The sequence below is a fragment of the Antechinus flavipes genome, chromosome 3, assembly GCF_016432865.1.
Source record: "Antechinus flavipes isolate AdamAnt ecotype Samford, QLD, Australia chromosome 3, AdamAnt_v2, whole genome shotgun sequence".
Taxonomy (NCBI): Eukaryota; Metazoa; Chordata; class Mammalia; order Dasyuromorphia; family Dasyuridae; genus Antechinus; species Antechinus flavipes.
This window is the reverse complement of record NC_067400.1, coordinates 583,815,836-583,836,011: the sequence shown is the minus strand read 5'-3', so window position 1 is coordinate 583,836,011 and position 20,176 is coordinate 583,815,836. Positions and strand designations below refer to the sequence as shown.

The 20,176-nt window shown below is 42.1% G+C and overlaps 1 protein-coding gene across 2 annotated transcripts in view; it reads right to left on the bottom strand.

The window, feature by feature from the left end:
• ECE1 (endothelin converting enzyme 1) overlaps positions 1-20,176 on the bottom strand; it is a 171,190-nt gene that overhangs the window by 69,632 nt on the left and 81,382 nt on the right. The window contains exons 1-2 of one of the 2 annotated variants that reach the window (XM_051988314.1): positions 14,946-15,104; positions 14,684-14,770 (exon numbers count right to left, since the gene is read on the bottom strand). In XM_051988314.1, coding sequence (XP_051844274.1) covers positions 14,684-14,770; positions 14,946-15,011 — 153 coding nt within the window. In that variant the 5' untranslated portion in view covers positions 15,012-15,104. Of the gene's footprint in view, positions 1-14,683; positions 14,771-14,945; positions 15,105-20,176 lie in introns of those variants that run through there. The other variant, XM_051988315.1, reaches the window with a different exon arrangement.

The window sequence follows — 20,176 nt, the reverse complement described above, 5'->3', positions numbered from 1 at the left end:
TCAATATTAAGTATTAGAACTTGAACCTGGGTCTACTGTCATTTCCTATCCATTACACTACACTGCCTCTCCTCTTCCTCCTGCTTTTTTACTTTTTAGTAAGATTTTATATTCCAAATTTTTCCCTTCCTCTATTCCCTCTTCTTTCCCCAAGACTACAAGCAATCTGCTATAGATTATACCCGTACAATCCTTCCTCCTGCTTTTTTATTTTTTAATAAGATTTTATATTCCAAGTTTTTTTCTCCCTTCCTCTCTATCTTCCCCCCTCCCAAGACTACAAGCAATCCAATATAGGTTATACCCGTACAATCCTTCCTCCGGCCACGAGGAACTGACTAGTTTCCCATCAACAGAAACTTAGGACTAAAACCCCCAAAAGAAGAACTGAGAGAACCCAGAACCTAAAGAAGTAGAACTAAGCAAAGACACTTGTTTGCAAAATCTCCAACAGGTCTGGCCCCTTTGTTCCAGGAGCAATGAGTTCTTCAATTTAATAGACACTTATTAAGCACCTACTGTATGCTAGGCACTGTGCTGGGTTCTTCTATATTGAAACTCATCAATGCATTTTATAGAGGCAGCAAAAGTAGTCTGAGCTAGAGGCAGGAATCCATCTCTTTTGCTTATTCTTTTGAACTGCAAGGTTGTCTGAGCCTCAGTTTCCTTTTCTGTAAAAGGGAAGTGATCATATAGCCCTCACAGGGTTGTTTTGAAGTCAAGGCAAGTACAAAGAACTTTGTAAAGTTTAGACTAGTATTTAAATAGCACTGATCACTATTACTACTGGGACAGCTGGATGGCACACTGGACAGAGCACTGAGCTTGGAGTCAGAAAAATTCATTTTCATGAGTTCAAATGTGGCCCCAGACACTTCCTAGCAGTGTGACCCTGGTTAAGTCACTTTTTTCTGCTTGCCTCAGTTTCCTCATTTGTAAAATAAACTGGAGAAGGAAATGGCAAACCCCTCCAATGAGACTGAGCAGTGACCTAGGGAGGTCCTTCCAATCCCAATCATTTGCTCTTTGCTCACTCTCTGATTTTTCTCCCTTCCCTTCCCCTACTGTCCCATGAGCACACTGGAAATAGCAATGGACAGAGGATGTGGACTACTTATCTTATAAGACCACTTCCTTTCTCTGGGTCTCAGTTTCAATGCTGGTAAAATGGGTCTATGATAATAGTGCTCCTAGTTTCTCATAGGAAAAAGTAACACTTTATAAATTATCAAATGACATGGAAAGGGAAGCAATCATTGTCTTTAATGTTCCGTCCAATTATCCCCACTTCTTAACCTTGCGGTCAGTGACCTCCCTGCAGGTATTGCTCAATCCCACTGGGGGCTATCTGCTATCAAAGAGCTGAAAAGACCTGGTCCTTTTCTCTGCCTCCAAGGTTTTGTGAAGGAGCTAGAGCATTGAAACTGCAGGATCTAATTCTATCCTTGGAGGGCTCTATTCTAATCCCACCTCTGACACCCTATGACCCTGAGCACAGTTTCCTCTCTGAACATCAGTCTCTTCATCTGTAAAATGCTGAAAATAAGACTCACAACTATATCCCTTCAAGGCTAATTGTGGGGAAAGTCCTTTGTACTCTTCCAAGTACTATCGAAACTCAATTAAAATTCAACAAGTAGAGTTCTTTAAAAGTTAAAAAATGTACTTATTAAGTGCCTTTTGAAAGCAAGGTGATCTCATTTTTCTCCAACCTTGAGTGCTCAGTCAATGGTATCACCACTAGAGGTGCAGTAACTGGGATTTGAGCTCCTCTGTCTAAACTGAGCTGGGATAAATTTAAACCTGAACAGATGGCATACCCAGGGAAATTAAATTAGGAAAAGTCAGAATTAAATTAAAAATTCTGAGTTCCAGGAAAAGCGATGCTTAGGGGATTTGAAAATAGAATTTTTAACCTCTGCAACATCCCTCTATCTCCTGGCACACACGGCCGGGCGAGAGACAGCTGGCTTCTGGGCTGGTCCCCAACAGTAAATGAATATGGGGCTAACATGGAGATGGAGGGTGGAGAAAGGAGGCTGCTTTAGCTGGTCATGCTTGGTCGTACCAAGGTACCCCTAACCCCAGTCCCTCTAAACCATCATTGCCTTAGGACGGACCAGTTTCAGATGCACAAGTCTTTGAGATGGGAGAGGGAGATACAACAGCTAAGAACAGAATTATGGAGAGATCTCAGGCCTGGGAATCAGGAGACTCCAGTTGTTGTCCTGGCTCTTCCAATGACTCAGGGAGTGATCTGGGGCGGATAGCTCATTATATATATTAGAATATAATTTCCTTGTGAGTAGGGATTGTTTCATTCTTTGTACTTATATCCCCGGGGTGCCTGGCATAGAGCAGGTGGTAAACAAACACTTATTGACTGAGTGATCTATGACCCTATTTACCCCTTTGCAAATTGAGGATATTGGAGGAGATGTTCTCTGAGATTTCTCTCAGCTCTTTCTAAGATTCCTTCTAGGTATACCATTCAAAGGCCTCTTCTAGCTCTGATATACTGTGTTCTAAGGTGGTCCCTCTCAGTCCTAACAGTCTAGATTTTAAGGTCCTTCCTAATCCTAAGAGTCTAAGTTCTAAGATCTCTCCCAGTTCTGATATTCTATGTCCTAAGTCTCACCAAGCTCTCACATTCTATATTTTAAGGTCCCTCCTACTTCTGACATTCTATGTTCTAAGGTCCCACCAAGCTCTTACATTTTGTGTTCTAAAGTCCCTTTCATTTCTGACATTTTGTATTCTAAGGCTCTTATATTCTCTGTTCTAAGGTCCCTCCCAGCTGTAACAATCTATGTTCTAAAGTCTCTCCTAGTCCTAAGTGTTCATGTTCTAAGATTTTGCCACGCTTTTATAGTCTATATCTAAGGGTTCTTTCAGCTCTGAAATTCTGCTCTAAGCCTCTCTCAGTTCTGATATTCTGTGTTCTGAGGTCCCTTCCAACTCTACTAGTCTATGTTCTAAGGTCCCAGTTCTGACATTCTGTGTCCTAAGGTTTCAGCAAGCTCTTACGTTCTCCTCTAGCAGATATTCTGTTCTAAGACCTCTCCCAGTTCTGATTCTGTGTTCTTAGGTCCCTTGTAATTCTGACACCCCTTCCACTCTGATATTCTGTGATCTAAGGCCTCTCTAACTCTGCTGTCCAGTATTCAGAGGTCTTCTAGCTCCCAGATACTCTGAGTCCAGACTTCTGAGGAGACTTCAGAAACAACAGAGTCTTGATCACAGCAAATGTGGCTGTTCAGGAATCTAGTAAGTAGATAGGTGGCAGGCTGCCCAATCCACTTTGGAAAGGGTGTGCTAGCACACCATGCCAGGGAGCAGAGATGGTGAATGAGAACTGCCCCTGACTCTCCTTTAGGCAAGACTCATTTCCAGCCTGGCCCTGGGTGGGAACCTGTCCCCAGCGCTTTGGTTTCCCAGGGTTTTCAGAGACCACTGAACAATGCACTAATAAGAGGATAAATATTTAGTTACAGAAATGACTGCTTGACTAAGCTGGCCTTGGAGCATAAACATGTTTTGCAGGTAGGGACATGTGGATGGAGCTGAGGAACAGGTAAGATACCCCAAGGGAGTAACCACAGCAGGGGCTCCCTTTAGTTTCCAGAGTACGTAAGGGTTTATTTCTAGAGCACGAGGAGAATTATTTCTTGAGCATGCAGAGGTTTTCAAGGGACTGTCCTCCCTACAATCTAGGAAGAAATTAAACCAAGAATGATCATCCTTAGAGATGAGGAAACCAAGTTTTGGGGAAGAGGTGGGAATTTGCTGAGCATCAGGCTCAGATATACCATACCATACCAAGACTGAGTTTCAACAGTTAATAGATTGGCAAGAAAGTTGGAATGACTTGGGTCTGAACTAACCTCTTCTGTTAAGTCATTTTATTTTTCAGTGACTCAATTCCTTTATCTGTAAAAAGAGTTTTATAATTCTTATCTAGCTCAGATTCTAATTAATTGAGTTTTTTTTTTTTTTTTAATCCACTGCTCATTCCATCTTCCACTCAGCTGCTAAGGTGCTTTTTCCTAAAGTATACTTTAGGCCCTCTTCAATGAGCTCCAATGACCTTTGGGTTCAACTAGAAAGTCCTCAGTTTACACTGAATGTTCTTCACAATCTAGTGCCTTCCCATCTTCCCAATTTTCTTTTAGTTATACCTTAGCCTTCTATGCAATCTCTAATATCCAGTCACACTGGTCTACCTGGAATGTCTCATATACATAATTCTATCTCTATGTCTATGTCTTTGATTGGCTTTTCCCAATGCCTGGAAAGCTCTGCCTCATCTTCCTGGCTCTATGTTTCCTTAAGACAAGCCGCCTAAGAAGTAATTTTTTTTCAAGATTCAGCCTAAGTTCCATCAGCAGGGGTCCTCAAACTACGGCCTACGGCCAGATGCAGCAGCTGAGGACATTTATCCCCCTCACCCAGGACTATGAAGTTTATTTAAAGGCTCAAAAAACAAAGTTTTTGTTTTTACTATAGTCTGGCCCTCCAACAGTCTGAGGGACAGTGAACTGACCCCCTATTTAAAAAGTTTGAGGACCCCTGATCTAGAGGAAGCTATTTCTAGGCTCCCAAGCCAATAAATCCTTCTCTAAGATAATCTGCCATCAATTTTGTAGACATCTTGTATAGACCAAGTTCCTTACACGCTGATTCCCCCACTAGAATGTGACCTCCTTGAGGATAGAACATAAGGAAATACTGCCTAACAATAAGAACTGTCCAAATGCAGAAGAGAATGGACTGCTTGGGAAGGTAGTGAGTTTCCCCGAATTAGTGGTCACCAAAGGGCAGCAGGAAATACTTCTTAATAGTAAGATGTGTACTAGCATAGAGTGCAATGGACTGCTTTGGGAGGTCTTTCTTTTTTTTGGTCTTTCTTTGTATCCTCAGTGCTACAATAATATAATGACTGACACATAGTAAGTGACTAATAAATGACTGCTAACTTCCTGACACTTATTTAGTTCCCACAAAGTACAGAGCACTAGGCTAGCCCCTGGGGAAGGTACAAAGCTTCCTTGTGGAACCTATAGCCTAGAGAAAATAATACTTTCTAATTATAGTTATATATCCTTGTCGAGAAATGTGACCATGTTTCCTGAGGTGATATGCTCTGTCCTTAGAAATTAGGTAGGATGTAGCTGGACAAGTTTCTAGATGGAATGGGCTTTGGAGCACAAAATGCTGTACTGGAAAGGATGTTGGAATATGGAAAGTTAGAGTGGGGAGGGGTCTCAGAACAGAAAATGTCAGAGGTGGGGGACCTTTAGAACACAGAATGTTAGACCTGGGAAGACTCTTAGGAACCAAAACGTTAGAGCTAAGTGGATCCTTAGAACAGAGGATGTGAGAGCTGGGAGGGCCCTTAGAACAGAAGATGTCAGAGCTGGGAAAGGTCTTATAATAAATACACCTCTGTACAATTCATCTCACAGATATTGTGGGGATAGTCTATTATAAACCTGAAAGTGCTACAAAATTATAAGTTCCTACCACTGACTATATATAAGTGGTCGTACGCATTAGAGAAACTTAGGGAGGAAATACGTCTTCAAATTCTCAGGGGAGAGATACATTGGGGTTTGCAGAGCTCAGGTGGTCAGGGGATGCTTCCTCTGAAAGACAGTCTGTGGCAGGAAGCCAAACTTATTTGTTTATCTCCATCTGGGGCTGCTAACTACATAGATATATTCTTTATTAACCTCTGTTCCAGTGAGAAAACCAAGGCCCAGAGAGATGTGACCTTTCCAGGGTCGTGTAAATTGTTAACAGCAGCACTTACATTAAAACTCAGGGCACCAGCTTCGGAACATATTTTTCATTCTGTCAGTCTCTGGATACGGCGTCCAAAAAGAATCCTTTTCTGTTTCTTCCTTTAATGGTCAGAGATGAATACAGAGGTGTATTGTAAGACCTTTCCTAGCTCTTTTTAGTCTGTCTTGGATCAGTATATTGCTGAGAGGAGCTAAGTCAATCATAGTTGATCATTATATAATCTTGCTGTTGCTTGATTCTGCTCATTTTACTCAGCATCAGTTTATGTAAGGACTTCAGGCTTTTCTGAAATCAGCCTGCTCATCATTTCTTATAGAACAATAATATTCCATTGCATTAAAATACCAAAACTTATTCAACCATTTCCCAATTGATGGGCATCCAATTCCTTGCCACTACAAAAAGGGCTGCTACAAACATTTTTACACATAGCGTGACATAGTTAAGAGCTCAGAGACAAGAAGACAAGGGTTCGGATCCTAATTTTGAAACTAAGCAGCAGCTATGTGATACTAATAGAATCACTTTATCTCTCTCTGTTCTCATTTCCTCATTCAACTCTCAGAGACTTATTTGAGATGCAAATCCTCTGCTGATGGAATCACAAATCTTTCCACATTCTTCATCATAAAATTGGGTCAAAAATGCAACTCTCTCCACTTTATAGGTCTTCCAGAAGAAGAGGGCTTTAGAAAACTCTGTAAAAGAGTTTAATCATAGCCTTTTCAATTGGAGATATCAAAATCTAGACCATGACATATCTGAAGAAGCCATTTCCCTAGCTTCCCTATGTTCAACTGCTCTTCTTTGAAGACAGTCTGTGTAGAGCTCTCACTACCTTCCAAAGCAGTCCATTGCACTCCATGCTAGTACACATCTTACTATTAAGAAGTATTTCCTGCTGCCCTTTGGTGACCACTAATTCGGGGAAACTCACTACCTTCTCAAGCAGTCCATTCTCTTCTGCATTTGGACAGTTCTTATTGTTAGGCAGTATTTCCTTATATGGATCCAAATTCTACCTCCCACCAACTTCCACCCACTTCTACCCTCTGGGGTAAAGCAAACCAATTCTAATCTCTCTTCTATGTTAGTAAAAGGCAGCAATCATTTTAACATGAACTGTTGGGGGAAAGCAGCCCTCTGAGGGCCTGCTTTGTGAATTAAGTAAATTCTCTCAGTGTTTTTTCTCGCCTTGCTATTTTTTTTTTTAACAGACCTTAGATAAAACGAGGCGCTCCAATGAACCTTTGAAATAACAACTGATTCTGCAATGGAAAAAACGCTGGATGGAGTTCCCAAAAGACTCAGGCTGAAATTCCAGGCCTGATGCTGAACATTACATAGTCTCTACCACGCTAGACTTCAGTTATCCCATCATGAAACATCATGAAATGGAGCACAAAGCAGCCTGAAGTAATCATAATAAGCTAGCATTTATATAGTGCCTTTAGATTTGATCCTCCTAACAACCCAAAGGGGTAGATGCCATGAGTACCTCCATTTTACAGACAAGAAAACTGAGGTGAAGAGAGGTTAAGTGATTTGCCTAGGGTTACATAACTAGTGAGCAGCTAAGTCAAATTTAATTCCTGATTCCAATGTTCTATTCACAGCAACATATAGCTGTGTCTGTGGTAGGGAGAACCAGGATTAGGGTCAAGAAGATCCAGGTTCAAACTGGAAAGACTTCCATGAGCTGAGGCAAAGTGAAATGTACTCTGTACAAAGTAAGAGCAATATTATAAGATTCAGAAAAACCTGAAAAGACTCCCATGAGCTGATGCAAAGTGAAACATACTTGTATAAAGTAATATCAACCTTATAAGACGATTGGCAGTGAATGACTTGGCTATTCTCAGCAATACAATGATTCAAAAAAACTCGTAAGTTCTTATGATGAAAAATACTATTCATCCCTAGAGAAAAAACTGATAGTGTCTGAATACAGAGGGAAGCATACTTTGTTGACTTTATTTTTCTTGTGGATTTTTTTATCTATGTTTTCTTTAATAACATGACTATTATGGAAATGTTTCTTTTGCATGACTATACATGTATAACATATTGAATTACTTGCATTTTTATGGGGGGGTGGGAAAGAAGGAAGGGAGAGAATCTGGAACTCAAGGTTTTTATTATTATTGTTTTATTAAAGCTTTTTATTTTCAAAACCTATGCATAGATAATTTTCAACATACACTCTTGCAAAACCTTGTGTTCCAAATTTTTCCTCTCCCTTCTTTCCACCCTCTCCCCTTGATGGTAAGTAATCCAATATAGGTTAAACATGTTCAATTCTTCTATACACATTTCCACAATTATCATGCTGCACAAGAAAAATTAAATCAAAAAGGAAAAAAAATGAGAAAGAAAAAAAAAAGCAAGCAAACAAAAACAAAAAGGTGAAAATACTATGTTGTGATCCACACTAAGTCCCCACAGTTCTCTATTTGGGTGCAAATGGCTCACCATCACAAGATCATTGGAACTGATCTTAATCATTTGTTGAAAAGAGCCACATCCATCAGAATTGATCATTGTCTAATCTTGTTGCATTGTGTACAATGTGGAACTCAAGATTTTAAAAATGAATGTTATATAAGTTAACATGTATAACATATGTTGGATTGCTTGCCATCTGAGTGGAAGGAGGGGAAAATCTGAAACACAAGGCTATGCAAGGGTCAATATAGAAAAATCTGTGCATATGTTTTGAGGATAAAAAGCATTAAATGAATGTCAAAAATTGTTTTTACATATAACTTGAGAAAAAATAAAATACTAAATCAAAAAAATCAAGGTTCAAGTCTAATCATAAACCCATCCTGGGCAAATCGGTGAATCTCTCAGTCCCCTGGGCAATTATCTAGGAAAACAAGCTGAATGAAGAAAAAGAGAAAGCACTGACCTATTTCGTCAGAGGAAGCTCCTCCCCAGAAGTTCCCTGAGTGATGAACTCATAGACATAGATAGTCAAAAAGAGAAATGTCCCATAGGTAGAAGGAAGTCCCCACATCCCTAAATGATGTCTCATCTCCCCTCCCATTCCTCCATCCTTGTCCTGTTTCCTTTAAAGAAAGGTCTTTTAGGCAAGGGCAGAGATCTATTTGTCTGGCATACTGTAAAAGGAATTGTTCACTTCATTCAGTTTAGTTCATCTGGCTTTGGTCAGATGACTTCTCCTGCTCTTCAAAGAGGCGGAATGATAATTAATAACAATAACTACCATTTATATAGCTTTTTATGTCTGCAAAGTGCTTTACAAATATCTCATTTGATCCTTTCAACAACCATTTGAGGCAAGGGCTATTATTGCTCCCATTTTGCAAAAGAGAAAATTTGAGGCTGTAAGAAATTACAAAATTTGTCGAGGGTGACAATGTCAGTAAAAGTCTGAGGCTGAATTTGAATTCTGGTCTTCTTGACTCAAGATCCAATACTTTATTGACTATCATCCAGGGCAACTTGTTCACACTTTTACAGATGAGAAACCTAGAACTGTGTTTTGTAAACCTTGAAGTACTATAGAAAATAGAGTTATTACTTAAATGGAAATCACTGCTATTCTTCTATAGTTTACGTGACAAAAAGACCTTAGATGTAAATCGGCCTTGGGCTTTAGTAAGCACATTATCATCTCATTTGATCCTCACACCAATCCCATGAGGTAGGTGATTAAAGCATTTTCTTTCGAGTCTGGACCTGTGATTACACTGGCATTGAAAAATCCTGATGTCAAAATTCTCTCCACCAATGCAGATGGGCAACTCCTTGGTAACTATTTTAGAGAGGTTTCTAGTATGTTGAGAGGTTAAATGTCCTGGCCAGGGACAGAGTCGGAAGCAAGACATCCAGACTTCTGGTCTGGTTTTTAGCCACCATTCGACACTGCTGCTTCTATTTTATAGATGAGGAAAGCGAGCTTCTTTGACTTGATTTAGATCACATAGTAAATAGAAGAGGTAGAACCTGAACTCAAGGCTTCTGATTATTGCTCTTTACATTATACTAACCTGCCTCTGCTCCTCTGGGCTATTTTATAAACATGTCTGGCTATTGACAAATCTAGTGGAACTCAGTGATAAGAGTCTAATATATCTTAGGGCAGCTAGGGAATGCCATAGTGCATAGACCTGGAGTCCTGAGTTCAAATTTGGTCTCAGACATTTATTAGCTGTGTGACCCTGGGCAAGTTACTTAATCCTTTGCCTCAGTTTCCTCATCTGTCAAATCATTTGGATGAGGAAATGGCAAACCACTCTAGCATCTTTGCCAAGAAAACTTGAAATTGGGTTATAAAGAGTTGGACATGACCAAAATGACTCAACAATAATACTTTAGAAATGAAGTGATTCAGGTCAATTCCAATAAATTTGTGATGAAGAGAGTCATCTGCATTCAGAGAGAGAATTATAGGAATTGAATGTGGATCACAACATAGTTTTTTCACTTTTTTATTGTTGTTTGCTTTCCTTTTGTTTTCTTTCTTATTTTTTTCCCTTTTGATCCGATTTTTCTTGTGCAACATAATAAATGTGAAAATATGTTTAGAAGAATTGCACATGTTTAATTTATATTGGATTACTTGCTGTCTAGAAGGAGGAGGTAGGGAGGGAAGGAGAAGACTATGGAAAACAAGATTTTGCAAGAGTGAATGTTAAAAATTATCTTTGCGTGTATTTTGAAAAATAAAAAGCTATTATTATTAAAAATAAATTTAAAAAGCAATTAGAGCAAAAAAAAATACCCCAGTAATACATTAGACTTGGCAAGAGGCATTTTCCCACTTTTCTCTGTGGAATATCAGTGGGATGCTTTTCTATCCAAACTTTTAAAGTCATATTTTAAAGCTAAATAAGAAAACTTCCACTGGAGCTGAAGAGCTCCCATTTGTCAGGTTCTCTGTTGGAAAGCTAGACTTTCATACTGAAGTTACTTAGCCAGGTAATTGCCCAAGGAGAGACTCCTTTACTAGCTTTTGCTATTTCTGGTGTATAAAGTGTGTCTCTGGGTGGTCTGGGTGGGGGGGAAGTTTCAAGGCAAGGAGGAAGTGGGTATAAACAATCACACTTAGTACCCAATAAGGGCCTATATTGCAGCCCTTTCATATGATCATATGAAGAATTAGATTCTATGAGGGCAGGGATGCACTCACTTTGGTTTTCCCATTCCCAAGCCTTGCATAGTGCTAGCACATTGTAGACTCTTACTAGAAGTTTATTATTGATTGCTCATGAATTGGTCAGAGATAGAGCTGGAAGAGGCTCCTATAATTTACAGAGGACAAAGCTGAGATCCAAACATGATAAGTCACGAGTTCAAGGTCACACAAACACTTCATCCAAAGTCAGGATAACAACCTAGACTCTCTGACTCCAAATTCGATACGCTTCCACTGCAACACATTCATTCTCTCAGAGTTCCTTAAAGTCAAGAAGCCAACTTTGCTTCCCACTTTACCAGTCTGGTGAGTTGTTCAGAACAATAGACATTTTTTACGGGTCCTTATGGAGCTACATAGTGTTCTGGAAAGAGCTCTGTACATGAAGTCAGGAGATCTTGGTTAAAACTTGATTTCTAACACTTTGGGTCATAGTGGGTAATCTCTCTCTCTGAACCTCATCTTCAAAATTAGGACGTTGGAAAAATAATATACCCAATAACTATGATGTAAATGAAAAGTAACAAAATCCCCAGAATTCTATGTAATTATAATGTCCATGCTTAGGTCTCAAAAAGAATTGGGGAAAATGAAACTTCCTCCCCTCACCACAGAGGTTGGGGCCTAAGGGTTGCCAACTCAGTGGATGAGTTGATTAATTTTGCTAGACTGTTTTTTTCCTTTTTTGTTACAAAAGACGGACTGATTAGGAGAGAGAGCAAGATATTTTTGGAAATAAAAGAAATGTAAATAAATGAGAGATTAATGAAAATATTTCAAAATTAAAGATACGACATCTGAGGCCCAACCCAGATGTTGGGATTCTGTTTACGAAATAATTTCTTCAATATGTTTAAAAGGATAGTACATATTTAATTTATATCAGATTGCTTGTTGTCTTGGGGAGGGGAGAAGTAAAAAAAGGAGGAAGAAAAATTTGAAACAAAAACCTTACAAAGATGAATGTGGAAAACTAACTTACACATATTTGAAAAAAAATACTATTAAAAAAAACCCCAACAAAATAATTTCCTCACTAGGATAGAAAATCAAGTATCCTTATCTTAATTTTACAGATATCGAACCTGAGGCTCAAAGAGGGAACCAAAGAATACATAATGTCCCCTTCAAGGATCAGGACATATCTTTCCTACTTCAACTCACCCTGGTTTTGGATCCAGACAAGTCACTTTAACTTTTGCACTTTAGTTTCTTACTCTGTAAAATGAAGAAATTGGCCTAGAAGATCTTAAGATTTTTTTCAGCTCTAAATCTTAGATTCTGGGGTCAGTGGGGTCAAGGGCTGAGGGATTTCTCATTTCTCGGCCTCAGAGTCTGGCACTGTCTACAGTCACCCTGTAAACAGAAAGGGCTGTGTGTGCCTAATAGAGTTCACTTAGATTTTTCTGAGTCTCAGTCTTCCCATCAATAAAACTGGTATAATATTACAATAGGACCTACATTGTGTGGTTGCTGGAAGGCTCCCATAAGCTCTGCAAACCTTAAAGCACTATATAAATGTGAGCTGCTCCCCATAAAAAGCTCCAGGAACTTCCTATTACCTGCTCCACTGTCCAAAGCCCTTCCTAACCTGCCCTCCTCTTTTCCACCTTTATTAACTTTTGCCTTTGGAAGCTGTTTCCCCATCCAGCCTCAGTTTCCTTATCTGTAAAAAGAAGGGACTGGACCGGTTAAACTCAAAGGTCCTTTAGGCTCTCACATTTAATGTCCCAGGGTCTCATTATCCCCACTTTGCATATGAGACAATAAATGGGAGCCCACAGGTTCCCAGAAATCAGGAGAGGTCCATCCAAGCATCCCCAAGGCTTAGTGCTGTGTCTGTCATACAACAGAGCTTAGTGAATGTCAACAGATCACCTGGATCTAAATCCATTCTGCTTCCCACAGCACTTCAGGCTTTATACATGAAGGGCTTTCCCCATTCAACACAGGAAATATAGGCCCCTGGGGGGACCCGCTTTTCAGGATGGAATGAATGGGGGGAAGAGGCTGGGCCTTCTCCACAGTGATGATGAGGCTGAAAGAGCCCTAGATAGGAAGTCAGGAGGCCTCAGCTCTGAGCACTTGAAGCAGATTATTCCCTCCCTCCCCCCATGGGCCTCAGTTTCCTGATGTGTAAAATGTGGGAGTCAATCCCTAGGGCTCACTCTAGTTCTGTCAATAACTGTATGTTTCCTGAGACAAAACAGTCCCCCAGAGTCAGTTCTATGGGACTTCAGAGATATTCTGTCCAAAGCCGGCTCTTGATGTAGCTCGTCAGAAGCAGCAAGGAGAAAAACGACTTCATTTCTAAGGGACATTTTTGCCCTGAGGAGGAATTCTGTCCCTAAGAGCCAAGGGACAGAAACTTCCTGCAAGCTGTCCTAGCTGGCACACAGATTCATTCTCGGAGGACCCAGGCTGGCATCGGTCTGACTTGTGGGGGGAAGGGTAGCCTGACCATGGCCCACTGGACCCCAAGGCTGGTCCGTGAATCCTGGGGGAAAGAGGGCATAGGAAGCAGGGAAAACAACTATGGCACAAATCCTCAGAAAAATACACGGGGAGGTCAGTGAGCCTACCTCACTATAGACACCAAGACTGGTCCCTGAATGCTCTCTGGAAAGGATAAAGTAGAAGGAAGTGGGAGGATGGGGAGATATAAAAGGGGAAGGGCCCAGGTCTCTCATAAATAACAAGGGCTCATTAAGCATGTCCTCTGTGCCAGGTATCTGAAAGAGGGGCTCCCTAGCTCTATTCTATCCTAAACACCAAGGCTGGTCCTGAGCCCATTATCCAAGCAATCAAAATAAGAATTATCAGAGAGTGTGTAAAATAAGGGGGAGGAGAGAGGTTGGGAGACCCACAATGGCACAGAAGAGAGAGCATGATGAGGGTCCTGTCCCAACCTCGTTGCAGATCCCTGAATTCTCTAATGAGATAAAGAGACAGGGAGGCAGCTGGCCCCCTCATCCTAAACACAGTCTAGTCCCTGAGACATTTTTAAAGCAGATAGGGGAGAGGTGGGGGAGTTCAAAGGCAAAGGGAACTAGATAGGCTGGGGCCTTTCCTAGGAGAGAGGGCAGGAGGTCACAGACTATACAAATCTGGTCCTCAGAGTTTTCTTTAGGGCCTCGCTTTTTAAACTGAGGGTCCTGACCCATATGGGGTCATGTAATCGAATGTGGGGATCATGAATTTATTGTCAGTAAATGTTTGATTTGCATACCTATTTCACATACCTCTCTACCTGAGGTCACATGAAAATGCCTTGGATTAAAAGTGGGAAAAATTTAAGAAGCCCAGTTTTGGGGCACATGGAGCAGGGGGAAGAGAGGGAGGAAACCGAAGTTTCCTATGCTCTGCTGTATGTGTTGTGGCGTGGGGGGAAGGGTCTGGGAGGGAGTCTGCATATTAGGAGAGGGGTAAAGGAGGGGGGTGGGGTGGCTCCCTAGCCAGCTCTGGGAAGGCAGGGGACGGGGCAATTGGGGTGCAGTGTTTAATGTTCAGAGTCTCTTTTTACATGTGGCTGGCTCCATACTCCCGTGGGACACAACTTCCGGGACTCAGTTTCCTCGATTGTAGACCGAGCTGCCTCCAGCTCTAAATCCGTGCTCCTGTGAGCCAGGGATCAGTCCCTGGGGCTGGGGGAGTGTGGGACAGGACTGTGAAGCCCCGTGGGACAGAGCCCCAGGGGCCGGCGCTGCCGCCTACCTGAACGCCATTGGGGTACACCTCGCCCTCCCCGAGGGAGTCCACCAGGTCTTCCTCATCCAGCGTGGCCCGCTTGTAGGACGACATCTGAAACAACAAATGCATAACCGAATCCCTCAGCACTTCCATGGCTTCTCGGGGACGGCGCGAGTAGGGGCCCAAACCTCAAACTCGCGTGGCCCGGCCCAGCCCCAGCCCCTGGCTGGCCCTTTGGGGTCGCGGCAGCGGCGGCGGCGGCGGCGGCGGCGCGGGGCTCACTCACCCCCAGCACAGAAAGCGCAGCGAGCGCAGCGGCCACCGGGCTGGCAACGGGGCAGGGGCTCCGCATGTCGCTGCTTGGGCTCAGGCCGCCCGCCCTGCTGGGGCCGGGAAGGGCAGGGCACGGGGCCGGGCAGCCAGAGAGGGCGGGGGGTGGGGCAGGGGCAGGAAGGGGGCGGGGCCCCACTGCCCACCCACCCCCTCCCCAGCTGAGACCCCACCCCCACCGGGGAGAGAGCCCAGCGACTCGGGCCTGGCACGCCGGGCTCTGCCCCGCTCCGCTCCCGCCAATGCCAGAAACCTGGACAGGGCCCCAGAGCGGCTGGCCTCCGGGACCGGACGGGACCGGGCAGGTCGGGAGGAGGTAAACCTGAGCCAGCCTGTGGGGCTCCTTCTCTCCCAGGTGGCCACAATCTGCAGCTTTCTTTTTTTGCAGCGCAGAGGGGGCCGGGTGGGCATTTGGATTAGCGGACTGTCCCATAAAAGTTAAGAAGTAGGTGTCTCCCTCCCTTTCCCTCCCTCCTCTCATCTCTTCCTCTTCCTCCTCTTTCCCCTTCTCTTCTTCTTTCCCTCCCACTTTCCATCACTTCCTCTCTTCCTTTTCCCTCTTTTCCTTTCTTCCCTCTTTCCCTCTCCCTCCCTCTTCTTTTTTTTCCTCCTACTTTCCATCACTTCCTCCCTCCCTTTTTTGCCCTTTTCTTTCTGTTTCTTCCTTATTCTCTTTCCCCCCTCTCCTTTTTTCCCTCCCACTTTCCACCCTTCCCTCCTCTTTCTCCTTTCTTCTGTTTTTTCCTCCCTCTTTCCCCTCCCCCCCATCATGCTCCCTTTCTTTCTTTCCTCTTTATCTCCTTTCCATCATTCTTTCTCCCTTGTCTTTCTCCCTTTCTCCTCTCTCCTCCCTTCGGTTCTTGGATAAAAGAAGGGTCATCACAAAGCTATCCCAATGTCATTTCTACCCTTCTCTCTCCCTTTCCAATCCATCTGCCACACAACAGCTTAAAGTATCTCCTAAAACACAAGTCTGGCAACAGCATCAGTCAAAAAGCTTTTAAGTGCCTACTGTGTGCTGGATAAGCATGGTGGAATTCAAAGACCAAAGTCAAACAATCACTGCCTTCAAGGAATCCACTTATCACTTGCTTCCTCCCCCCCAAAAAAAACCCAACCATTTTCAATAGCACCCTAATGTTTCTAAGGAAGAAAATACCAGCAACCTGGAATTCAAGGCTTTTCACTGGACCTCTAGTTTTTCAAAAAGAATCTCAAAGACCGCTTCCAGCTTGAAATCTATGATCCTATGAACCTCGATAATCTATATCCAGCCTACCTCTTCACATCGTTATTTCTCTGTATTTCTCTTCAAGAATTCTATGTCTCAGGGCAAACCAGATTCTCCCTCCTGCCTCCCCTCATCTATGTCCATCAATGCTGAGTTCAGGTGCCTCCTATGATTCTAGGAATAGCTTTCCTCTGTCCCTGTACTCCCGCCCCGCCTGCCTGCCTTATGTCACACTTACCAGTGGAGATTCAGGCCCTCCCAGGAGTATGGAAGTCCAGAGGTAGAGATCACGACTTATCTGGCTTTGTAGCCCTACCCAATGTAGCACAAAGAGTCTGTCCAACTTCAGAGAGGGTCAATCCAACTGAAACTAGGGGTAGGGAACAGGGCTAGTTAGGGCTGTAGCTAGAGTCATCAGGAAACAGAAACCACCATAGTGGGAACCCCTGGGGGAGGTAAGGAGAGAGATACACACAAAGACAAAGACATAAGAGATACTGACAGAGAGAAGAAGGCAGACAGACAGACAGAGAGATAGAGACACACAGAGTGACAGACAGGGAGGGAAGGAGAGAGAGAAAAAGAGACACAGAGAGAAAGATGGGGGGAGAGAGAGAAAGAGAAAGAAGAAGAAGAAAAAGGAAGAGGAGGGGGAAGAGGAAGAAGAGACTGATAGATGGAGACAGAGATAGAAAGATACACACAATGATTCAGAAACAGAAACAGAGAGAAGGGGGAGGGGAAGAGAGAGACCCAGATAGAGAAAAAAGAGACAGGGAGAGGCAGAGAAACAGAGACAGATACACAGAAAGAGACAGAGAAAAAGTCAGAGAGGCAAACAAACACAGAGAGAAAGCAAGATTTAGGCAGAGACAGAGAAACCAAAATAGAGATAGAGACAGATAGAGACAGAGAGGAAGGAGGGAAAGAAAAAGAAAGGTGGGAGGGGGAGAAAAAGAGAACAAGAAGACAAAACCGTCCTTACCCTCAAAGAATCCCCAGTCTGGGGGAAATGACATAGAGGGGCACATAAAAAATATCTAGAAAATTAATGGAATATAATCTAGAAGGAGAAGATAGCAGGGATAGGGTGGGGCTCAGGATAGGCATAAGAAGGGCCTTCAACACAATGTAGGATTTAAGCTGAGCACTGAAGGATGCCAGGGAAATTTAAGGAGGGAGAGTATATGAGGACACTCAGTGCAAGGATACAGAGATGGGGGTCAAGAGTGGAGCCAAAATGGCAGAAAGAAGCCAAAACATTGAGCTCCCCAGCTTTCCTCAGAATCAATGCTAGATCAAGTCTCTCAATGAATTTTGGCATGACAGTACCCACAAACAGTGTAATAATTTTCTAGTTTAAGATACCTTGAAAGGACTTCAGGAAAGGTCTGTCTGAATTGGGCAGGGGGGAATATAGCCCATTACAGGTCCAGTGCAGATAATCTAGCTAGGAGGCTCTCAGCTACAGTACAGTAGCAATGGCTACTCTGTCCTGGTTCTGAAGGCCAGTAGCTCAGCAGCCATCTGTGAGACCTCCAACACAATCACAAAAGGCAAATTGTGAGTCCTCAACCCAGTATCACAGGTGGGACGAGGCTAGGCCATCCCAGGGAACAGCCGGCCCCAGTACAACATTAAATCAGTCAGAAGTCCCATCTCCCTGTGTCCTAGGAGTAGAATTCGACTCAAAATGAGCAAAAAAAGCAAAAAGAGCACTGATCATAGAAAACTACACTATGGTGACAGAGAAGATCAGAACACAAACCCAGAAGAGAATAACAATGGTAAAATGCCTACAATGTGAAGTCTCAAAGGAGGAGGTGAACTGCACTCTCCAAGTCAAAAGGCTCTCTTGAAAGAGCTCAAAAAGGATCTTAAAAAAGAGAAAGGAGAAGAATGAAATGAAATGAGAGCTATGCAGGAGAATTATGAAAGTTTTTTTGGGGGGAAGTCAACAGCTTGGAAAAGAAAGCATAGAAATTGAAGAAAACAACTCCTTAAAAAATAAATTTGGTGAAATGGAAAAAGAAAACAGTAACTTAAAAAATAGAATTGGTGAAATGGAAAAAATCCACTGAACAGAAATGAGGAACAGAGCTTACATTCTAATTGGGAGTGACAACATGTATGCTGTATATGTGTGTGTATATTCCCATTCTCTTTCCCCTCTCCAAATCACCTTATATCAAGTGCACGTGCACATACGTATGTATGTGTATGTGTGTGTGTGTTTTGATGTGGAGGGAGTACATTCTTGGCACTTAGAACAGCTAAAACAAAGGCGCAGAGGTGGGAGATGGAGTCCAGCATATAAGAAAGTGAAGGAGGCCAATTTGGCAGAACCACAGTGTTCATGGAAAGAAATTATGCAGTGCTTTAAGAGAACAGGTGGGGGTGGGGAAGAGGTGTAGGTTGTCTTTCAGGAATTAATGGAAACACATGCTATGTTCACTATTTTTTATTTCTTACGATTTTTCCCTTTTGTTCTGATTTTTCTCTCTCAACATAATTCATAAGGAAATATATTTTAAAAATGTACATATATAACCAAAAAATAAAATTTTTTTACCTGTAATTGGAAAAAATAACAACAACAACAACAAAAAAGAATTTATGGAAACAATAAGAAGTCTTGGAGAGGCTGATCTGTACCAGGAAAAATGTTGCCACATCTAACTGTAGAGAGGAAGAAGAAGCATCTGAACTAGGTCCTGAAAAGTACAATAATGAGGTCAAAATATCCTCTTGTAGAACATCTTTTCAGTATCCTCCTCTGAGCTCCTAAGTTCTCTGAAGTCCCTTCCAGATTTGAAATCCTGTGCTTTTGGTCTATAATTATGATGTCAAGTTTGGTCTCAAAAGAAACATCAGAATGTCCCTTCTTTGCAGAAGTGGAGGACTATGGGTGTAATAACAGTGTATATAAGGTCAGACTAGGCTAATATATCCATTCATTTTGCTGAATATGCTTTCCTCTTTCTTTTTTTTATTCTTTGATATAAAGGATGGTTCTCTAGGAAGGGGAAGGATATATTCAGTAATGAAAGTGATATAAAAACAAAGTTAGCAATAAAAATGTTTTCAAGTAGAAATTCTATGATTCTCAAGAAATTTGAGTCTAGCAAAGCCCTGAGAAACTAAATGCACTTTCTTCCCTTCTTTAAAATGACTGGGGATAGAGAATGGGGGAGTATGTGATATACTGCTTTTGTCATCCCACTTGGTTACTTTTCTTTCTTAAAAAACAAAACAAAAAAAAAACAAACAAACAAAAAAAACTTGTTATAGGGCAGCTATAGTGGATAGAGAACTGGACCAAGGGTTAGGAAAACCTGAATTCAGATTCTGCTTCAGACATTGACAGTGTAACCTGGACAAGTTGCTTAAGTTCTGTTTGCCTCAGAACCAGAGAGCAAGTGCATCCCTGCCATATGCAAGTTTGCTGATAAGTTATTTCCACTTCATTAAAAATACGCATGGGCAACATGTGGGTTTATTATGATCTTATTTCATATTTTGCATATTTATATTTATTTGTTCTTGCTGATAGTTGTTTACAATTTTAAAAAAGTGTTAGTAACAGAAGGGACATTAGAAATAGTAGAAAAAAAAAAATCTAAACCTAATCCCTTCTCTTATGGGTACAGCAATTGAGAACCAAGTAAGGAGTCTCGCCAAGGCCAGAGAAATAGCTAACAATGGAGGCCGTTCTGGCCAACTGCCTCCTTCCTGGGGCTCTTTACTCTCTCCAGGATTTCTCAGCTTAGCAGCAGAGACTTAGAGGTACCTGAATAGTTCATTGGAAAGAATACCAGGTTTGGATTCAAAAGACCTGGTTTCAAATTCTCCCTTTGTCGATAATTTTCCTCATGCCTCTTTTCTGCTCAAAAACCTTCCTCTTATATCCTGGGTTAATTTCAGTCAGCCAGAGAGCATTTATTAAGCACCTACTA